General features: G+C 37.8%; 7 protein-coding genes across 7 annotated transcripts; 3 read left to right on the plus strand and 4 right to left on the minus strand.

Annotated features, from left to right (window-relative positions):
* Positions 1 to 11: 11 nt before the first annotated feature.
* Positions 12 to 4,329, minus strand: RHIMIDRAFT_244661 (calcium ATPase; the record flags this gene model as incomplete). Its single annotated transcript, XM_023610098.1, has 14 exons — positions 12 to 145; positions 201 to 330; positions 417 to 628; positions 684 to 962; positions 1,015 to 1,186; positions 1,234 to 2,244; positions 2,295 to 2,364; positions 2,418 to 2,501; positions 2,557 to 2,741; positions 2,799 to 2,906; positions 2,956 to 3,156; positions 3,213 to 3,871; positions 3,921 to 4,169; positions 4,227 to 4,329. The coding sequence occupies 14 exons, from the start codon at positions 4,327 to 4,329 to the stop codon at positions 12 to 14; spliced, it is 3,597 nt and encodes a 1,198-aa protein (XP_023465187.1).
* A 1,384-nt stretch (positions 4,330 to 5,713) lies between these two features.
* RHIMIDRAFT_257790 (uncharacterized protein) lies at positions 5,714 to 6,970 on the minus strand. The gene has a single exon (XM_023611306.1). The coding sequence runs from the start codon at positions 6,883 to 6,885 to the stop codon at positions 6,133 to 6,135; it is 753 nt and encodes a 250-aa protein (XP_023465188.1). The 5' UTR covers positions 6,886 to 6,970; the 3' UTR covers positions 5,714 to 6,132.
* Positions 6,971 to 7,043: 73 nt separating this feature from the next.
* RHIMIDRAFT_238914 (actin-like ATPase domain-containing protein) lies at positions 7,044 to 9,350 on the plus strand (the record flags this gene model as incomplete). Its single annotated transcript, XM_023609061.1, has 6 exons — positions 7,044 to 7,571; positions 7,626 to 8,003; positions 8,056 to 8,229; positions 8,279 to 8,860; positions 8,910 to 9,085; positions 9,143 to 9,350. The coding sequence occupies 6 exons, from the start codon at positions 7,044 to 7,046 to the stop codon at positions 9,348 to 9,350; spliced, it is 2,046 nt and encodes a 681-aa protein (XP_023465189.1).
* On the minus strand, positions 9,143 to 10,413 carry RHIMIDRAFT_24923 (DUF1749-domain-containing protein). The gene is made up of 3 exons (XM_023610596.1): positions 9,995 to 10,413; positions 9,703 to 9,943; positions 9,143 to 9,652 (listed from the first exon to the last, which is right to left on the minus strand). Exons 1-3 carry the CDS (start codon positions 10,329 to 10,331, stop codon positions 9,376 to 9,378), a joined length of 855 nt encoding a protein of 284 aa, XP_023465190.1. The 5' UTR covers positions 10,332 to 10,413; the 3' UTR covers positions 9,143 to 9,375.
* RHIMIDRAFT_257796 (kinase-like protein) lies at positions 10,408 to 12,258 on the minus strand. Its single transcript, XM_023611307.1, has 7 exons — positions 11,997 to 12,258; positions 11,696 to 11,943; positions 11,326 to 11,630; positions 11,167 to 11,274; positions 10,973 to 11,113; positions 10,889 to 10,909; positions 10,408 to 10,837 (listed from the first exon to the last, which is right to left on the minus strand). The coding sequence occupies exons 1-7, from the start codon at positions 12,224 to 12,226 to the stop codon at positions 10,715 to 10,717; spliced, it is 1,176 nt and encodes a 391-aa protein (XP_023465191.1). The 5' UTR covers positions 12,227 to 12,258; the 3' UTR covers positions 10,408 to 10,714.
* Positions 12,259 to 12,374: 116 nt separating this feature from the next.
* Positions 12,375 to 15,374, plus strand: RHIMIDRAFT_216805 (uncharacterized protein). The gene is made up of 12 exons (XM_023607313.1): positions 12,375 to 12,481; positions 12,533 to 12,579; positions 12,626 to 12,767; positions 12,820 to 13,095; positions 13,158 to 13,299; positions 13,371 to 13,446; positions 13,519 to 13,657; positions 13,737 to 13,960; positions 14,015 to 14,240; positions 14,313 to 14,504; positions 14,557 to 14,787; positions 14,844 to 15,374. The coding sequence occupies exons 1-12, from the start codon at positions 12,413 to 12,415 to the stop codon at positions 15,078 to 15,080; spliced, it is 2,001 nt and encodes a 666-aa protein (XP_023465192.1). The 5' UTR covers positions 12,375 to 12,412; the 3' UTR covers positions 15,081 to 15,374.
* Positions 15,375 to 17,134: 1,760 nt separating this feature from the next.
* RHIMIDRAFT_298126 (uncharacterized protein) lies at positions 17,135 to 18,121 on the plus strand (the record flags this gene model as incomplete). Its single annotated transcript, XM_023614294.1, has 6 exons — positions 17,135 to 17,191; positions 17,275 to 17,428; positions 17,484 to 17,554; positions 17,611 to 17,640; positions 17,694 to 17,750; positions 17,804 to 18,121. 6 exons carry the CDS (start codon positions 17,135 to 17,137, stop codon positions 18,119 to 18,121), a joined length of 687 nt encoding a protein of 228 aa, XP_023465193.1.
* Positions 18,122 to 18,142: the final 21 nt, after the last annotated feature.

An 18,142-nucleotide genomic window follows, 5' to 3' on the forward strand; every position in this document is an offset into this window, starting at 1 on the left:
TATTACTTTATCTAATATCGTGCATTCCATACTCTAATAATCCATTTTTCTGTTTCTACAATTCCAATCAGGAATACCACACAAGAGATTGTCATAACCCACGATTGCCATCCTACTGATGTTAACTGTAACCAATGGGATATTCCTGATGATATTGGTACATTAGATTTGATATATCAAGCATTTATGAAAAAACTTACCTGGTGCATAAATACCAATGATCATCAACCCAAATGAAATCAAAAAGGCAAAGATCATCCATCGATTACGAGTGATGCCTGTTTTAAAAATGGATTGATGCACACTTCTAACATTAAATGAATGGATCAACTGGAGCGTTGTGAGAGTTGTGAATGTCTATAAAGATTAGTCAATAGAATCCAACCATTGCCTTTTTTTTTTTTGCTTTTTTTTACCATTGACTGTGCTACAGGGACTGGCATTTTTAGGACATCAAGGCTTATCAAGTAAGCGCCCAAGGAAAACAAAGCGATCAACATGGAATTAGTAAAAATCATGAGCCAGGTAACTAATGTAAGCACACCCATCTTGGGGTTTCGTGGTGGTCTGCGCATAAGATCCTTCTCATTTGGTTCAACACCCAGGGCCATAGCAGGAGGGATGTCAGCTATTTGGTAAACAGGTAAGATATTTCATCACTTTCTATTTTAGCTTATTTTTACCTATAATGTTGGCCCATAAAATCATCATAACCGTTAAGGGTACTTCAATATTTGCAATGGTACAAATCAACATCAAGAATATTTCTGCGCCGTTACAGCTTAAAAGGTAGACAATAAACTTTAAAATGTTATCAAACACATGTCTTCCTTCTTCAACAGCGTCTACAATATTAGTAAAGTTATCATCAACCAAGACTATATCAGCTGCTTGTTTCGTAATTTCGGTGCCTGCTTGGCCCATGGCAACACCAACATCTGCTCGCTTAATAGCAGGTGCATCTAACATGATGTGTAAGTAATACAAATAAGCTCTATGTCTAGCAATTTTTACCATTGACACCGTCGCCTGTCATGGCAACGAGTTCTCCACGCTTTTGTAAAGCACGTACAATTGACAGCTTATTATCAGGGCTGACACGAGCAAACACACTAGGAAAAGGATCGAGAGCAATGATTGCATCATCAGAAAGCAAGTCTAATTCTCGGCCAAGGATAGCACGATTCTATAACTGGGTTATGATACTAAGTATTTAAAAGTATACCGTCTTACCATTCCGGGTATATCGGGTTTAACAATGCCAAGCTGTGTTGCAATAGCAGTGGCTGTTTCGATATGGTCTCCTGTAATCATGACAACATGAATACCTGCTTCCTGACAGGTAGCCACAGCTTCTTTCACGCCTCGCTTTGGAGGATCAATTAATCCAACAAGGCCAACAAATGTAAGGTCAGACTCAGCTAAGTGATTATTCTGAGACGATGACGAGGACGAGGACGATGACAGTGCTTCTGTCGCCTCCTGTTCATCCTTGGGTATATATTGGGTGGGTATCACTTTGTAAGCTAAACCTAGGACACGAAGACCTTGGGATGCCATTCGTACATTCTCGTCCTGAACCTGTGAGGCAAACTCATCTGTCATTTCGAGCCATGAGCGCTCATGGGTATTCTTTTGCGTTTCGTTGGGCATGTAACGTATGCACTTTCGTAGTAGTTCCTCGGGAGCACCTTTGCATACCATAATCATTTCATCATTACCAACCACTGCATTATAAGTGTCATTTCTACTTTGAGAGTAGATAGTGCTCATCAGCTTGCGTTCACTGTCAAATGCTCGCTCAAACATCTTTGTAAAGCCTAACTGATCTACCCAATAATCGCGGCTGAGACGTGCCTTTTGTGTAGCGACGGTAAGGGCAACTTCAGTTGGATCTCCGATAGTTTTCAATTCGCCAGTTTCTTCATCCTTACGAATAGACGAATTGTTACACAGACCTGCGACCATAAGGGCGTAGTAGAACTGACAACTGTAGTTTTCGGGGTGGTCAGTGTCAATGGATTTTGGTTTCATAGCTGCGTAATCGTTCGGAGAGTGATACTGATTTGGATTAGGCGATACGGTATGTCTCGTATGTATCATACGTCGACGTAGTTCGTGGGGCTCTAGAATGATTTCACCATCATTAGGATTTAGAGAAGTAGAGTCAGTGAACTTGTAGAGTGAATTATCGGTTGTCCACAACTCGGCTGTTCCCATCTTTCCCTCGGTTAGTGTGCCGGTCTAGTATATTAAAGTGAATATGATGTCTTGCCATAAATGATGTAAATTACCTTATCTGAACAGATAACCGTAACACTTCCCAAAGATTCGACTGCGGGAAGAGTTCTGACAATACATTTACTAAAAGAAATTTAGGATTATTCTATATTCTTTGCATTCTAATTCACACATACTTTGCTGCCATACGTCTCACCCCCAATGCCATGGTCACTGTTGTAACAGCAACTAGACCTTCAGGTATAACAGAAACTGCCAAGCTAAGAAAAATAAAAATGAGCGATCAATTCAAGAGCAAGTATCGTTCAACGGAACCTTAAGCCTATGTTAATCATATCTTTCACATTTTTCTTCCATGCAACTCCAATTATTACAACCAATGCACAAAGTAGAATAGCCAGGCCAACTAAATAACGACCTAGTTTTGTCAGTTTCTTTTGAATAGGCGTCTTGACTTTCTTCTTGGCATCTTTCTGAATTGCTGTACTGATTTTACCGATCTAACCATAAACATAGATGAGACTCATTCCTTTTTTAGATATACAAAAGATACTTACTTCAGTTTTTGTTCCTGTTCTCACGGCAATGCCTTTGGCTCTGCCACGGGCCACGGTTGTAGACATAAAGACATTGCCTTTACAATCTGCCAAAGGTATTTTACGAGTCTATGAAAGATTAGATATCTTTTCTGGTTTTCAGTACGATTGTAATTACTTTTGCTTTGATGGCGTTCGTATTCTTTTGTACAGGGACACTTTCGCCAGTCAGAATGCCTTCTACAACACCCAGCTGAGACACTTCAATCAGCCGAATATCAGCAGGAACAGCGTCACCTTCTTCAAGAATAACCAAGTCACCAGGTACAAGTTCTTCCGACTCGACATATTTTTGTTGTCCATCACGAATGACTTTTGCCTACATGTGGAATCCAAGGGTTAAATCAAGCTTATTTTTATATATTTTTACATTACCTGAGGCACAGATAAGTTCATAAGAGCATTCAGCGTTTTGCTTGCCTTCCATTCTTGGCTAAATCCAATGACCGTATTTAATACAACTACGATCAGGAGAACAATCATGCTATCGAACTCTTTTTCGGCAGCTTCAACAATAGCAGCAGCAATCAAAATCAGGACCATAAAATCAGTCAGTTGCTCCCAGAGCATCTTGAACGGGTTTGGGCGTGGAGGCTTTGGCAGCTGGTTTAAACCGTACTGCTCTCGCAGAGCAGGAACAATAGACTCTGATAACCCATTCTCTTTGTCCGTCTGAGAAAACATAGCCATCAGTTTATCAACTGATCTGTCAAAATACAATGCCTGAGGCGGAGGTAGTAGTTTTAATTGAGGCACTTGGGGGGCACGAGGCATTTTTGATTTTTCTTCACGATCCACTTCAGCAGAGAGAGAAGAGTTGAGTAACTTCTCCATATCGTCCTGCTCGCTTTCTTTGACTAGGTCGCGCCAATCCCCAAATTGGTTAGGAAAATGGCGAGTCAATAGCATGATCATGGCAATCGCACCACGCTTTTGCTCTTTGGTAGAGTAAGGTTGACAACGATAATGGACTTTTAGTTGGCGTCTTAAATCCGAAATGTCCATCCCACTAATAATAGTTCGAAACTCCTCAACTATATAATGCAGTAAGTTGGGTATTGCTCAACGCTCATAAATGTTTACCTTCTTCGAGAAAATCACCAAACAAAAAGAAGGCAGCATCAGCAGCATCCGTAGACCTTTTTCTTAAAAGATGACCTTCTGTATGACCCATATTCAAAAACAATCCTTCAGACAGTCTTTTCATCAAGTTCAGGTCAAGGTGTGGTTGATATCCGCCTTTGATTCTGTGATCCATCACATAGCGAAGGCCATCCAGGATTTCATCCAATGATATAGACTTGTTTTCTTTGACATTGAATAAATCGTTGACTTTATTTTAAAAACAAACATTAGATATTGACCTATATAAAAGTAACTTCGATTTACCGTAAACCTCAATCTGTTGTTCGACTGACAGTTTTCCGTCATTGATAGAAAATATATCAATCACAGCATGTTGTATATTTTCTATGGGTGGTTTAAGTTCCATAAAATAAATATCCGAGAAAATAAGATAAAACAAGCAGGAGGAAAAGATTCATCATGCAGACGCTTTTATACTTTTTTTTTCTTGCTATGCACTTTTCTATTTTTATGCTGGTCACGTTACCAGTTTTTGTATAGTCTTTTGTGCGACCTGAAATTAGTTTTCTGCTGATCAATAGAAAATGATTGCTGATAGTAAATTTTGCATTGTAAAAGCTTTACTGCTTGTCAAGAAAAGGTTATCTTATAGCAAACAAAGAGGAAATCTCAACTTTCTTTTGAAAATAATGAAAGAACTATAAGATTAGATTGAGATGAAAGATGCTTTATTGAATGTAAGAAATGTCTGACGTTTACTTGATCTTTTATTTAGGTTCCTGTAGGTACAGCTGCTTTCGTATTACGCCCACCGCCACATTCGGAGAATATCAGCTTTCCATACCAGGTTTCCCGATAGCATCTGCACAAAGAGTGTGGTATACTGTACTTTGTTATACCTTCAAATCAACTATAGAATTAAATTTATCAAAAAGATATCAAGTATTTAGTAATATATTCCTTCTATCTTCCTTCCACCACCTTGAAGGAGAGGGAACCGACATGATATAATGCGAATATGTGATAGTTCACCTATGTCAGCTTTCGTGTGGCACTGTACTATTACAGAAGCCTAGGTCATGCTGTTTTTACTTGCATTTCCTGCAGAGTGAGTTTTCTTAAAGCATAAAAAGGTTCGTAGACTTTGAATAGATGCACAGTGTGCAGTGATTTTCATAATAAAAAGACGCAGCCAAATATGACGTAGGACGCAAGAAAAAATGGTTTTGGAATGTCAGCATTAATGACTATGCGACCACTTACCTTGGCCGGTGTCTCCGCTAGAAACTAAGCAGAACCAATCCTTTTCGTACTTCTCTTAGTATACCGTCTTTCAAATTCTCAAATGTGCTGCGTATAGTGCTGAGCATTATATTCTAAGATAGTGTAATGATGAGATATGTGGAGCCATCCGATAGGATACTAGTACCTGAATTTGCCGTAATCTTTCCAAAATGTCAGAGAAAGGAGAAGGGGCATCGGACGGCTCAAGTAGGAATTCGAAACGGCTAGTTCAGACAAGCCGGTATTGTCTATTATGTCATACACTGGTTACTGCTTGCCTATATTTAATAGTATGCACTGTAGTTTTATACCAGCAAACTCATCAGACTGCTTTTAGGAATCAAGGACAGTTCACTGTGACAGAAATGTTTGTATATATATCTCATGACTCAGTTTCCAGAATATTTGCAAATAACATATTGATTGACATTGGCGATATTGCATTATGCATTGTACACCCTTAATAACAAGATCTCTAACTTTATTACTAACATGATAATCGTAGCCAGTCGTTTAACAAGGTTATGGATAATCTGTAGAAAGGTAGTAGAAACAAGCAACATACCAAGTAATACCTCTTCTTACATATGAATAAGGAATTCTAAATTGTTCAAGACTACCTGTTAAATTGCCATGTTCCCTGTGGAGCAATACCAGTGATGCATGATTAGTCCTGGGGGTTTATTTGTCATATATATATCTTATTAAACATGATGATCTACTAGAGGTAATCAACCAGCAAGGAATTAGACGATACCTCTGACAGTAGCATCCTTAACCTATAAGGGACATAATACACCTAATACCTTAAGTATGTCTTCTATCATTATTTACTTTCTATTCTCAAAATGCTAAATGCGTGTGTTTAAAGAGATTTATTTTCATGGAAAAACAAAAAGACAAGTTTCTAAGTATGATTTCACATTTAAACAGGGTATAGATACGTATTCGTAAATCGTAGAACCATCACTAGCCCATCATAAGTACTACTGATCACAGCTTCAAGAGTCTGAGGTTCTTGTTTTGGTATCAACCATCTAAATTTCACTTTGGCAATTATATCTTCACTTTTCGTTACTTCAATCTGCTCCTTCACAAGCTCATAATCCTCTCGAGCGACGTAATCATAAAGGGATGTCCCAATGCTTTCTATCTGATTCAAACAGACCATATCTTCACACTGGCTAGTAGCAAATACAATATAGGCTTGCTCTGAGTATCTATTCAAAATTAAACAAAATCGAGGCTCTTGAATAAAGTTTGTCCAGCTGATGTTGGATGGAATCTTGGCTTCTGTTTGTATGCTACCATCAGGCTGAATAACATAGTTCGCATCTGCTGAAATAGTTCTCATTTTCCGCTTCCGTGCGCTATTAGAGACAAAACATGTACAGACAATTACATTATAACAGTAATTGACCACAGTATCTAAGGTAACATAATATCCATCCTTATGTAGTATTCGATTGGTGACAATACAAGAGACTCGTTGATTTGTACAATTAAACGTATGAATTATTCTCAATGCTTCTCTTTCGTCGGGATGTGTCAGTATGTAACCTTCAGTTCCAACCATTTCATTAGGTGAATAACCAAGTACTTCTTGTACACTGTCAGATACATATACATATTTAGCACTAGGGCTATCGTCATATATTGCAATATAGTTGACTTCCATTGATTGGCAAAAAAAAAAAAAGAAAGAGAAGGAAAGTTGTTTACATAAAACCCACCTTACGGCGACTTCAAAGGAAATGTAGGCCTAAAAAAAATAAAAAAGACATAGACTGACTGTGAATTCTACCTTTCTTCTTTTCTGTTACTTTTTTTTTATTCATGGCTGAACAAAGCAATAGCATCTCTCATACAAATAATTATCTAAAGAATCTGTCACAGAAGAAATATGCTTGGATGGAAGAAGCAGTAGCTTCTTTTACGCCTAAACCAGTAACAGATACAAAACCCAAGAGTCCAACAGAATCACGCAAAGGAAACAGAAAGGGTAAAAAACGATCATTGTCTCCTTCACTAGACCAAGATAGCCATCTATCGCCAAAGAAATCAAGGCCACAAACACCTAAACAATCAACAACCCCACCGAAGCAAACAACAACGTCTCTACAGTCAAAATCCCCAGGGCCCGAAGACCAACCACTACCTACTGCTACTACTATTACTATTACTACTACTGCCACTAAAGAAGAACCACGTAAGAAACATAAGCAACCTCGCTTCAAGTACACAAATTTCCCAGTCAAGGGCTACAACATTCTTCCAACACGTAATATCACAAGCAGCTTTGCGAAAACAGATGCAAGTTTTATACCAGGAAACAAGGCAGGTGCAGAAGACATTGTCCCCAATGTAAGCTTCTAAGCATTATGATTAAACTTGATTCTAACTTACTCTTATACCTAGGCAACTGAAGAATGGAGAGACATCATCATAATTCATCCTGGATCGCGCAACTTACGCATCGGCTTAGCTTCTGAGGCATTTCCAATCACTGTACCACATGTCATTGCTCGACGAATGAATACAAATCTTCCTGTCGACACAGAACAGGATACAGAATTGACAGAAAAACAAGAAGAAGCTTTGAACGAGATAAAGAGCGAGCTCAAGTGGCGCATGAAGAATGCTAAACGACGAGCCGTTCCTAACGCAGAAGGGCAGGTTGTGGGTTTCAATACGAATGCACCACGAGAAACAATTTTGGACCATAATGATCCTTATAAAGTAGAATGGACAGATGTAGAAAATAGCAATAGACCTGAATATTTTATAGGAGAAAAGGTAAACAATGATGAAAAAGTGAGGAAATATTACTAATTGAATATATTCTTAGGCAATTCATTTCCCAGTTTCTGAGGATTCTGAATATCGTATATTTTATCCCTGGAGACATGGTTCTCTGAATGAGGCAGATTATAGTTCCTTGAATGCTGTTCTAGGCGATCTTGAAGCCATTTGGGCCAATGTTATCCAAAGTGAGCTAGAGATTGAAAAATCCGACTTTAAGGTTAGAAAAAAGAAAAAAAAGAGATAGAAAGGACTAACGATTAGAATAGAACTATAATATCGTCTTGGTTGTTCCTGACTTATTCAATCGCAGCTATCTTTGTGAGCTTGTCACCATGCTATTGACACACATGAAATTCAAGGCAGTTATTGTTCAGCAAGAATCAGCATGCGCGACTTATGGAGCAGGCTTATCAACAGCTGTGGTTGTTGATATTGGAGCACAACGTACAAATATTGCTTGTGTGGAAGATGGCGTCTGTCAAGTGGATTCACGCATGTCAATAGCGATGGGTGGGGATGATGTGACAAAGACGTTTGCTTCCTTTTTAAGAGTCAATAAGTTTCCCTATACAGACATCAACCTTGCCTTACCGTTTGACTGGAGACTAGCTGAAGAGCTGAAGGAGAAATGGTGCACGATGAACGAGGCGGAGGTGAGCATTCAAGTTTATGATTTCTTCGTTCGCACTCCCTTTCAGCAAACAACTAAGTATCAGTGCAAAGTATATGAGGAAGTATTCTTGGCACCCCTTTGCTTAGTCTATACGGACATACTGCAGCCAAAGACGAAGAAGACTGTAGAATGGGCAAGCAAGAATGTGACAGATGATGTTACGGAAGATTCAAATGTAATGATTAATATGGCATAAAGTATAATTTTACTGACTTACTTGATAGGTGAGTAGTATTGTCAAGAATCTAATGGATCCTTATCCTATTGACACTGCTATTGCTGAATCAATTTATGCCGCTTCTAATGGATCAGAAGAAAAGTTAAAGCGTTATTTTTCAAGTATTATTCTTGTTGGTGGTGGTGGCAAGATTGTTAACTTTAGCAAAGTCTTGGAAGACAGGTAATGTTTAAAGGAGTCTTTTTCAAACGTAAACTTATTTTTATGTGTTTCCTTTAGAATCCTTTCTACCGTAATTGCTCAGCAGTCATTTATAGAGCGTGTGGAGGTTCTGCCTGCACCACGTGAACTAGACCCAGAAGTGATTGTCTGGAAGGGTGCTACGGTTATGAGCAAATTGGATTCAGCTAAAGAAATGTGGATTGGAACTAAAGAATGGGAAGAAGTAGGCGCAAGATGTTTAAAAGATAGAGCACTATTGCTATAAACAAAATAGTAATAATAAATTATCTTTATTCTAAACTAATAATAAAATCCTTGACAACCTTGCAAAACTCTATTTGAGCAGCAGGATCGATAATTGCATGGCTTCCGTTTGGTATAGACGCGGTCATTTTGATGGCAGGACAAAGTTTCTGAAATCTTTGCATGACCTCGTTCTGATTCAGACTGGAGGCATAAAACTCATCCTTTTCAGAATAAGCCCAGCAGATAGGACGAGTGACATTGTCATAGAGCCTAAGTATCTCTTGATCTGTTAGGTCGGTCGAAAAAACATCATCATCTCCACTATAACGAGAGAGATATTAGAGAAAAGCTAAAGGATAAATTGCCCTTACCCTTTTGTACTCAACGAGTAAAATCTATCAGCAGTAATGGGCGCCCAAAATGTGGCTCTGGGTAACAATTCATCTCCTTTTCCTTCCTTTTTCATAGATGTGGCCAATTCGAGGCTTTGCTGAAAGTTTGGCAAATTTTTGGAAAAATATTCGCGATCTGACACGGGAGCTTGTAAGATGTATCCAAGGACGTCTTGACTGCGCTCGCCGTACTTATTATGTGTATAACAATCTTGGCTACCTATGATGAGGGATGGGTATTATCTCTTACTGTTTCAGCTTGTATATTTACCTGTCGAATGACCCAAAAGAACGATCGATTTTTTACCGCGTTGTTTCAAAACATCAATAAGTTGATCAAGTTCTTTAGCATCTGCTCGTAAATTAGTCGTACCATATCCATTAAAGGTAGATGAGAGTTGAACCTGGGTGAGTGACCAGTCGATGGAAGCCAGTGTTTGATGAAGAGGAAACAAGAACGGAACGTTATTGAAACCATCACCAAGGCCGCCAATGAAAACAACGGTTTTGCCAGAATCACGTGGACCTGATTCGAAAGCAACTAGACTTTTCCATATGGAAGATGAGTCATCAAGGTGATAAGTAAAAAGTTCGCCTGTAAAATGCATTTTGGTGTAAGAAGAATTTAAAGAAAAAGCGTATAAAGAGGTAATAAATAGGCAGCTTATGCTGACTTTCAAACAAAATTTCATCTTCAGGCACGTTATAATAATATATGAAATAAAAGAAAAATATCGTCTTGGCTTTATATATCATTAGCATGCAGGGGGCCGGTTATTTTGTGTCTCTAGGGTTTGGTTTAGTGACCCTTGTGTTTACAAGATTGGCTCTTTATTTATATTTTGTTTGTTGACATACACTTCCACGAAAAAGATCAACGCTCTAATTAGCGGCACTGTTCATCAACACACTTCAAAAGACTCGAATGTCGTGTAAATACAATGGGCAAATATAAACTGCCCTGTTTTAAATAAAGAAAAATCATATGTATTCATATATGTACATGACTATTTACAAAACTAAAGTTCAGAAAATGACTGTCTACTTTTTGTAAATCATCCTGCAGAGGAGATGAAGCAGTGAGTGCTTCCGAGGTAAATGTAGGATCAAAGTTCTAAAGGGAAATATTAGATTAGCCTTTAATTATTATTTGGGGGGTTTTTACCTCAGCTGCTTCAGGATTAGTCTATTATACACATATAAAAGATTAGAAATGTTATAAAGCAATCATAGAACTGTAGTCACTTACAATAATAGGTACAATGGGTGGTGTTATTTGTCTATTTAATAAAGCTTTCCAATCAATGTGTCTAAAGAATCGATGACGACGGATAGCATCTGCTTTCTTTGGCTTTGCGCCTAATCTTGCATTCGGATTTTTACGCAAAAGCTAAATGATATTCTTTGTCAAGCACCATGTGTATATGCATATTATGATCTTACCTTTGATAAAATGTCCTTTGCTTCTGCTGTCATGTAATAAGGAAACGTGATCTTTTTAGATAAAATCGAATCGACCGTCTTTTTACGGTTAGTTGAGCTAAATGGAGGCTAATATGACATCAGTGATACCGATTTAGTATTACACACAAAAGACCTTACTGAGCCTGTGATCATATCAAAGATGAGTATGCCAAAGCTCCACCAATCGACAGTATCATCATACTCTAAACCCATCAAGATTTCAGGTGCCATATACTCTGCCGTTCCACAAATCGTATTTGTTTTACCATCCACAGCCACCTTTGATAAACCGAAATCTGTCAAAACGACATGGCCTTCTTGATCTAACAAGCAATTCTCAGGCTTCAAATCTCTGTAGACTATACCAAGTGAGTGCAAATGATCCAAAGCTAATACAAGTTCTGCTGCATAAAAGACCGCAGTGCTTTCAGAAAACATGCCCTCTGGTCAAAGTATTAGATAAAGTATATATATATATATATATATATATATATGATGATATATTTACCATGAACCAAATGACGAAATAATTCACCACCTACAGCATAATCTAAAATCATGTGAAGTTCAGTTGGTGTCTGAAAGGCAAAGCATAGCTTAACAATGAATGGATGTCGAACGTCCTCCAAGATCTGTCTTTCTGTCTTTGCTTGAACAGCTTGTTTGCCATGAACGATAAGTGAAGCCTTCTTGAGTACTTTCATGGCATAGAGTTCTCTACTTTTTTGATGCTTGACCAAATACACTTTGCCAAAACTAATGAAATTATGTGTTAAGTTTAATCAAGCAAATGCTCTTCTATACTTTACGCTCCTCGACCAAGAACACAAATAGTATCGAAATCTTGTCGAGACACTTTTGCAGGTGAAGAGGAGTAATCATGATCCAGGTTGACTTCTTTAGTTAATTTATCGTCATGATTTCGTTTACGAGGAAGTGGCTCATCTGTATCACTGTTGTAATTAGATGGTGGATCCTCTTTTGAGGCTAATTTTAATCTTTCCAATTGCTGGCCTAATTCTAATTCTTCGTTGACCATTGCGAAAAAGAGAGTGAGTGAGAGAAAAAATACAACCGAAAAAAAAAAAAGTAGGGGAGCCAAAACTGGTTTTTCTTTTTTGTTTGCTTGCTCCCTTTCATGTGCACGTGTTTTACTATTTAAAGACATCAAGCCTTTTTCTTTTTCTCTTTTTTCCCTTTCTTTATTTTTTGGTCCTATATAAAGATGTCTATCGAATACGAGTGGGTTGAAGTATCGAATCCTAATTTCCCTTGTTCATTTTATGCCAATCATGTAAGTTACTATAACTGAAAAAAGGGAGGTAATATTCATCTGTTTGACAAGGTAACAGGTGAATGTAGTTGGTCAAAACCCTTGAATGAATCGAGCATGTAAAGTAAATCATAAAAGTTTTTCACCCATTAATGCATGGAGTAGTCTACCGAAAAATCCAGACGGCGATTGGTGGGAGTTATGGGACGAAAAGCACAATTTACCATATTATTATCATACACGTGCAAACGTCTCTAATTGGATGCGGCCCACAGATACAAATATAATTTCACTTGTCAAAATCCGTGTAAGTTCCTTTTTTTTTTCTTTTTTTTTTTTCCTATTTACGACTTGGATAGCCTTCAGAAGAGTTCTCAAAGCAAATGTCTTTATTGGTTAAAAAGCCTTCAATCAGTACTCACCATAACAATAATACTAATACAATGAAAAGAAACAGCCGGTCGCTTGATCTATCCGAGATCACCATGGAAACAGATACGGTGACAGCAGTAACAACAACAACGACAGCAACAACAAGAAGGCAGCACCAGAGGTCGACATCCGATAGTATGGCAAAAGATATTATTGAACAAGTACCAAACAATGGAAGAAAACAAAGTATTTGCTCCACAAAGGTATACTCCTTCTTGTCTCCCTAAATCTTTTACTCTTTTTGTAACTTCCCCTTTTGCTATAGGAGCCAATGTTTTCTAAAGGGCCACATTTACCATCATTAACAAAGAAAGCAGCAAATCATCCGTTTAAAAATTTGGCTATTAGAGCCGGATCACCTACGAGTCGATATTCTATTGCCATCAGTTCACCTACAAATAACCCAGGTACGATGCATAATAATTAATATGTCACACATATAATTATAAACAAACGATCATAATGCATGTTTGTGTAGAGGCCGCTATCGCTATGCATCCACTTAATCAACCTCACTGCTCCCCGCCTGTCACTCCCGCGGCCACTCTAAAAAAGTATTTAAAAAAAAAAAAAGAAAAGAAAAGAGGAATGCAAACTTTGAGGTATTCATGACGCATATTTAATAGGCCAACATTGCCCGCAGGATTACAACAAGAAATCAACAAGTTTGCCATAGATGGATTCGCTAAAAAGTATTTTGCTACACACAAGAAGGGTTTATTTAGAAGAAAAGTGCCGATGAATGAGATGCTCAAATGGACAAAAGTAAAAAGTTACCTTTTTTTTTTTTTACTGAACCAAGACTATCAACGTACAATGTATTCATACAAATAGAATATAATAGGACTCACTACGTCAACCACTCATCATGATGAACAAAGAGTTATACAAAGATGCTCTTAGATGCTTCAAGCTGGTACAGACCATCATGGGAGACAGATCAAGGTCAAAACATTCAAATGAGGTAGAAGACATACAGACCATTTTGACTTGCGGTATTACAAAGGGACAGATGCGAGATGAGATTTATGTTCAGATCTGCAAGCAGTTACATGAAAATCCTAATCCGTAACTATGACATTTATATTTTGGGAATAGCAGTTCATTTAACAAGTAGTATAGAGAAAGTATTCACCGAGGATGGGGGTTGCTATGTATCATCAGCGTTACTTTTCCTCCATCAAAAAATCTAGAGGCGTACCTGACAGATTTTGTACAGCATCATCATCATTCACAGGACCCTCAAGTAGCCACTATGAGTCAACATGTATCTAACAAACTGAAGAGGATATGTAAACGAGGAGCCAAAGGAAAAGTGTTGACAAGCGCCGAAATTGCCCGGGCAAAGGTAACCCCCCTTTCTTTCCCTCTCCTTCATTTCTCGCCTATTCTTACTTTTACATTTCCTTTTCTGTTAAAGGAAGCTCCCTTTAAACCGTCTGTGTTTGGTGAATCACTGCAATTTATTATGGACTTACAGGCAAATACCAGCCCTGACCTCAAGATACCAATGATTGTTCCCTTCTTGACCAATGCAGTAAGGGAAACCAACGGACAGTTATCCGAAGGTATATTCCGTGTACCCGGTGATGCAGATGCAGTGACAGATTTGGTAAGAACCATATTTTGCATTACTCAGCCCTCGTCTAATACTGTAGCTGTAGCGAGTACGTATTGAGAATGGCAATTATGATGCCACAGGTATCACAGATCCAAACGTGCCAGCTTCACTTTTAAAGTACTGGCTACGAGACTTGGTCGAACCGATCATTACCTCCGAAAACTATTATGATTGCATCAAATACGCAGAAGATCCAGAAATGGCTATTAATATTATTAATCGACTACCAGATACCAACAGACGCATTGCTCTATATATCATTAATTTCCTGCAGGTAAGGTTTACGAAAACGAAAGAAAAAAAAGCGCGGGAAATAACAAGATATATTAGGAATTTACCGACCCAGAGATCATCAAACACACTTTAATGAATGTCAACAATCTTGCCATGGTCTTTGCACCCAACTTTTTGAGATGTCCATCAGAGAGTTTGACAACTGTGTTCGAAAACTCGAAATATGAACAGGCCTTTTTAAGGACACTCATTAATGAAACGCATGTAGATTCTTCAGCCTGTGCTTATGAATCTGACAGTAGTAAAGTTTTTGGACAATACAAAGACCAATAATAATAAAAAGAGATTGTCACAGAGCATTTTTAGGAGTTGAAAGATGTTTTACCCAAAATGGGATTATCGTGCGTCACTTTTATGCATGTACGAGGCGTACCATATTATGCAGTTATAAATAGAGGAACCATTATCATCGAAACAGCATTGTTCAGTAAGCTCTTAAGCAGAACTATCCATAAGAGCCCTTTAAATAGCTAACAGAGGGTGCTCAATATATATCTTTAAATAAGTAATCATCAATACCATAAAAAAGAGTACATTTACTTAATCTATTTCAATGTAAAAGCTTGGATGTTCTTCAAAATCAATTCAATAAGTGCATGAAATAAAAATAGTTAGTATGTAATCTATAAAAATAAGAATGTGTTTGGTTCAGTAGAATTGTATTCAAAAAGTGAAGATTAAGTTCAGCGTCTTTTATGTAGCACGCTGGCCAATCCATACGCTTAAATTCTTTTTGCATCTAGTTTGCTTGTAGTTTTCAACAAACATCATGCCTCGCTCATGTGATGTGGCTGTTTCTGACGTAAATTCGATATTTTCGATATTTGTTGTTGTTGAGCTAATAGAAGGGGTACAAGAGGAGTCGGCATTCATTTCACTGTACTTACTTTTTATTGCCTGGTTTTGATTCTGCAAGCTCTTAATGGCTTTGACCACTACTTCGGATGATGAATTGTTGTTAATAAGTTCCAATATTTTGGTATGTTTGTGATATCGGGTCTCCAGTACTTGCGCTAAAATATCAGCAATGTGCTGATCTCCAAACCAACTTTGATGCTTTTGTAACGCCAAGGTGTATAGATATTGAACTGTTGGATCATTTGGACATGCTATATCGTTAATATCAGTGGCATGGCTGGTCAAAAATAGACCAAGAGCGACGAACGGATTCAAAGGTATGACATCAATATGCACTTAGACATGTGCTTTACATAAAATCAAGCAATTAGAGACCCAACCTGCAGAAGGGAATTCATAACAAGCAGGAAAGTTGCTGACCGTCAGACTCTAGCACAATATCTAAGCAAATGTGATATTGTCGATGAATAAAGTAGTTTTATCTCAGAATCACAAGAATATAACAAGATGGAGCGTGTTTCTTTGTAGTCGTTTACGAACAGAGAAAGAGAGAGACTCATGGGAAAAAAAGAAGTCTATCTTTATATGCAAGAATAAATGTTGTCAACTAATCGCATTTATAGATTACGACTGCTGTGAATTAGTGTTATGGGCTTAATAATAATGGCTTGTGTACGAAATATACATTAATTATATTTTACGTTAAAGTGTGTAATCTTCTTCGATATAAACGTAGAAACACGACAGCGAGTGCCATCATCCTACACAAGATTCCCTACTATATAATCATTTTATGCGTTTGATAGAGTAGTTGTAATGATGTTGATGATTTTAGGATCGTGGATGATGGCTTTTGACATCAATCCCTTCCGGGACGCAGCAACTTCAGAAAAACGAAGAAATTCATTTTTTCATCAAACTGAAACTTGAACGAAACCAAAACCTGTGCTAAAGATCAGATGTGCAAGTCATTTGGAAAAAATCAATAAATAAATTATCCTTAAATGTATCGCAAGCAGTACAAGATCGACCAATAGCTGTTCCCATTTGGAAGCACCTAAGACAATTACAAGCAGATAATGTAGCAGTGTGTAACTACACATCGACAGTGCAGTTACACAATCATTGTATTTATTTTGTGATTCAAAAACGGAATTTTTATTCTCATTTAATTCTGACTATAAAGATGTTCCCTAGGAGTGCTCAATGTCTTCATTATGATCAAGGAGATCAAAGGACGCAGTCATAAACATGCTAAAGTTCCCTTACAGCAACATCTTAAGCTATAGCGATTTAATTAGTATGCTCTATATTTGAGAAAAAAAAGGGAGGTGTTTTGTGAGCATTATACTTCAATTGACTGCCTACAACCTTGACCTCTGATTTGAAAAGGACATTGTAGTAGATGATTAGATTAGACCAACTTGTATATATGCATAGTGTATTCAAAAGTTATTCTCGAATACAACATGTATTTGTTCATTAAGAGAAAGGAAGGAGACAGAGAGAGATTCGTTCCTGATTCAGTTAGTGAATCTAATAAAAAAAAACTCCCTTAGGTAACCAAGTTTTTAAAAGCACGAGGAGTAGTACAACTAAATGAAAGCAGTTTATGAAGGTGATCTCTTTTCCTATTTCATCTATTTTATTCTTCTTTCACGCTCTAATTCTCATGAAGTTTGTTACAGTTGCTGCCATTGCATCCCTTTTTGTACACCAAGTCCTTGCTAAGCCTGCAGAAGGATGTCTCCAAACTCATATAAGTAAGTACCTTTATTGAACCTAACAAACCAGTTTATTGATCTTGTTTCTTATCAGTTACTACAAACGATACCTGTGTATCTGTTGCTGCACAATACAAAATTTCTGAAGCTGATTTCTACGCTATGGTAATTCTATTTCTCTCTCTCTCTTTTTATGTTCATAGTATAACTTTTTTATGTAGAATCCTGGCCTTCATCACAGTGTTCAACATGTGAGACTCTTGTTCATTCAACTCAAAACATAAAACTAACTCATTTAAAATAGAATTGCGATAATCTTGATACAGGCAAGCCTTTCTGTGTTTGCTTAACAGCGCCATGTGTATGTAAAATAGTACATTTCTTATTATATAAACACTCATTATTTCCCATTAGGCTGTTGCTGCAGACGTGGTGTCTAACAACGTTACTACTCCCACTAACTCCTCTACTGCTGCCTCTGCCTCCATTGCTGTATCTGGCGCCTCCACTTCACTTCCATCTGCATCCGCTGCTTCATCATCTGTTGTTTCTAGTATCCTTTCTTCTAGTGCCTCTGCTTCAGTCTCCAGTACCTCAATTTCCAATGCGCCTAGTTTAAGTGCCAGTCCTGCATCTGCCAGTAAGACTCCTAGTTCAGCTGTTTCTCTCACCTCTTCTTCAGCTCTCGTTGCTGCCGGTATTGCCTGTATTGCCGTCTCTGCTTTTATTTAAATTACTTTTTAGCGTGTCGTC

The sequence above is a fragment of the Rhizopus microsporus genome (genome assembly GCF_002708625.1).
Source record: "Rhizopus microsporus ATCC 52813 unplaced genomic scaffold scaffold_11, whole genome shotgun sequence".
NCBI lineage: Eukaryota > Fungi > Mucoromycota > Mucoromycetes > Mucorales > Rhizopodaceae > Rhizopus > Rhizopus microsporus.

Excerpts from the sequence above, each read along its gene's own strand:
- RHIMIDRAFT_257796 (XM_023611307.1), bottom strand. The coding sequence starts at position 12,226 with ATGGTCAACGAAGAATTAGAATTAGGCCAGCAATTGGAAAGATTAAAA. Across the intron at positions 11,114-11,166 it reads CAAAGGACATTTTATCAAAG|CTTTTGCGTAAAAATCCGAA; the intron begins GTAAGATCATAA and ends AATATCATTTAG. Across the intron at positions 10,910-10,972 it reads CACCCATTGTACCTATTATT|ACTAATCCTGAAGCAGCTGA; the intron begins GTAAGTGACTAC and ends TGTGTATAATAG.
- RHIMIDRAFT_257790 (XM_023611306.1), bottom strand. The coding sequence starts at position 6,885 with ATGGAAGTCAACTATATTGCAATATATGACGATAGCCCTAGTGCTAAA.
- RHIMIDRAFT_24923 (XM_023610596.1), bottom strand. The coding sequence starts at position 10,331 with ATGCATTTTACAGGCGAACTTTTTACTTATCACCTTGATGACTCATCT. Across the intron at positions 9,944-9,994 it reads TCTTTTGGGTCATTCGACAG|GTAGCCAAGATTGTTATACA; the intron begins GTAAATATACAA and ends CCCTCATCATAG. Across the intron at positions 9,653-9,702 it reads TACTCGTTGAGTACAAAAGG|TGGAGATGATGATGTTTTTT; the intron begins GTAAGGGCAATT and ends CTCTCGTTATAG.
- RHIMIDRAFT_216805 (XM_023607313.1), top strand. The coding sequence starts at position 12,413 with ATGTCTATCGAATACGAGTGGGTTGAAGTATCGAATCCTAATTTCCCT. Across the intron at positions 13,096-13,157 it reads AAAGTATTTGCTCCACAAAG|GAGCCAATGTTTTCTAAAGG; the intron begins GTATACTCCTTC and ends CTTTTGCTATAG. Across the intron at positions 14,505-14,556 it reads CAGATGCAGTGACAGATTTG|CGAGTACGTATTGAGAATGG; the intron begins GTAAGAACCATA and ends CTGTAGCTGTAG.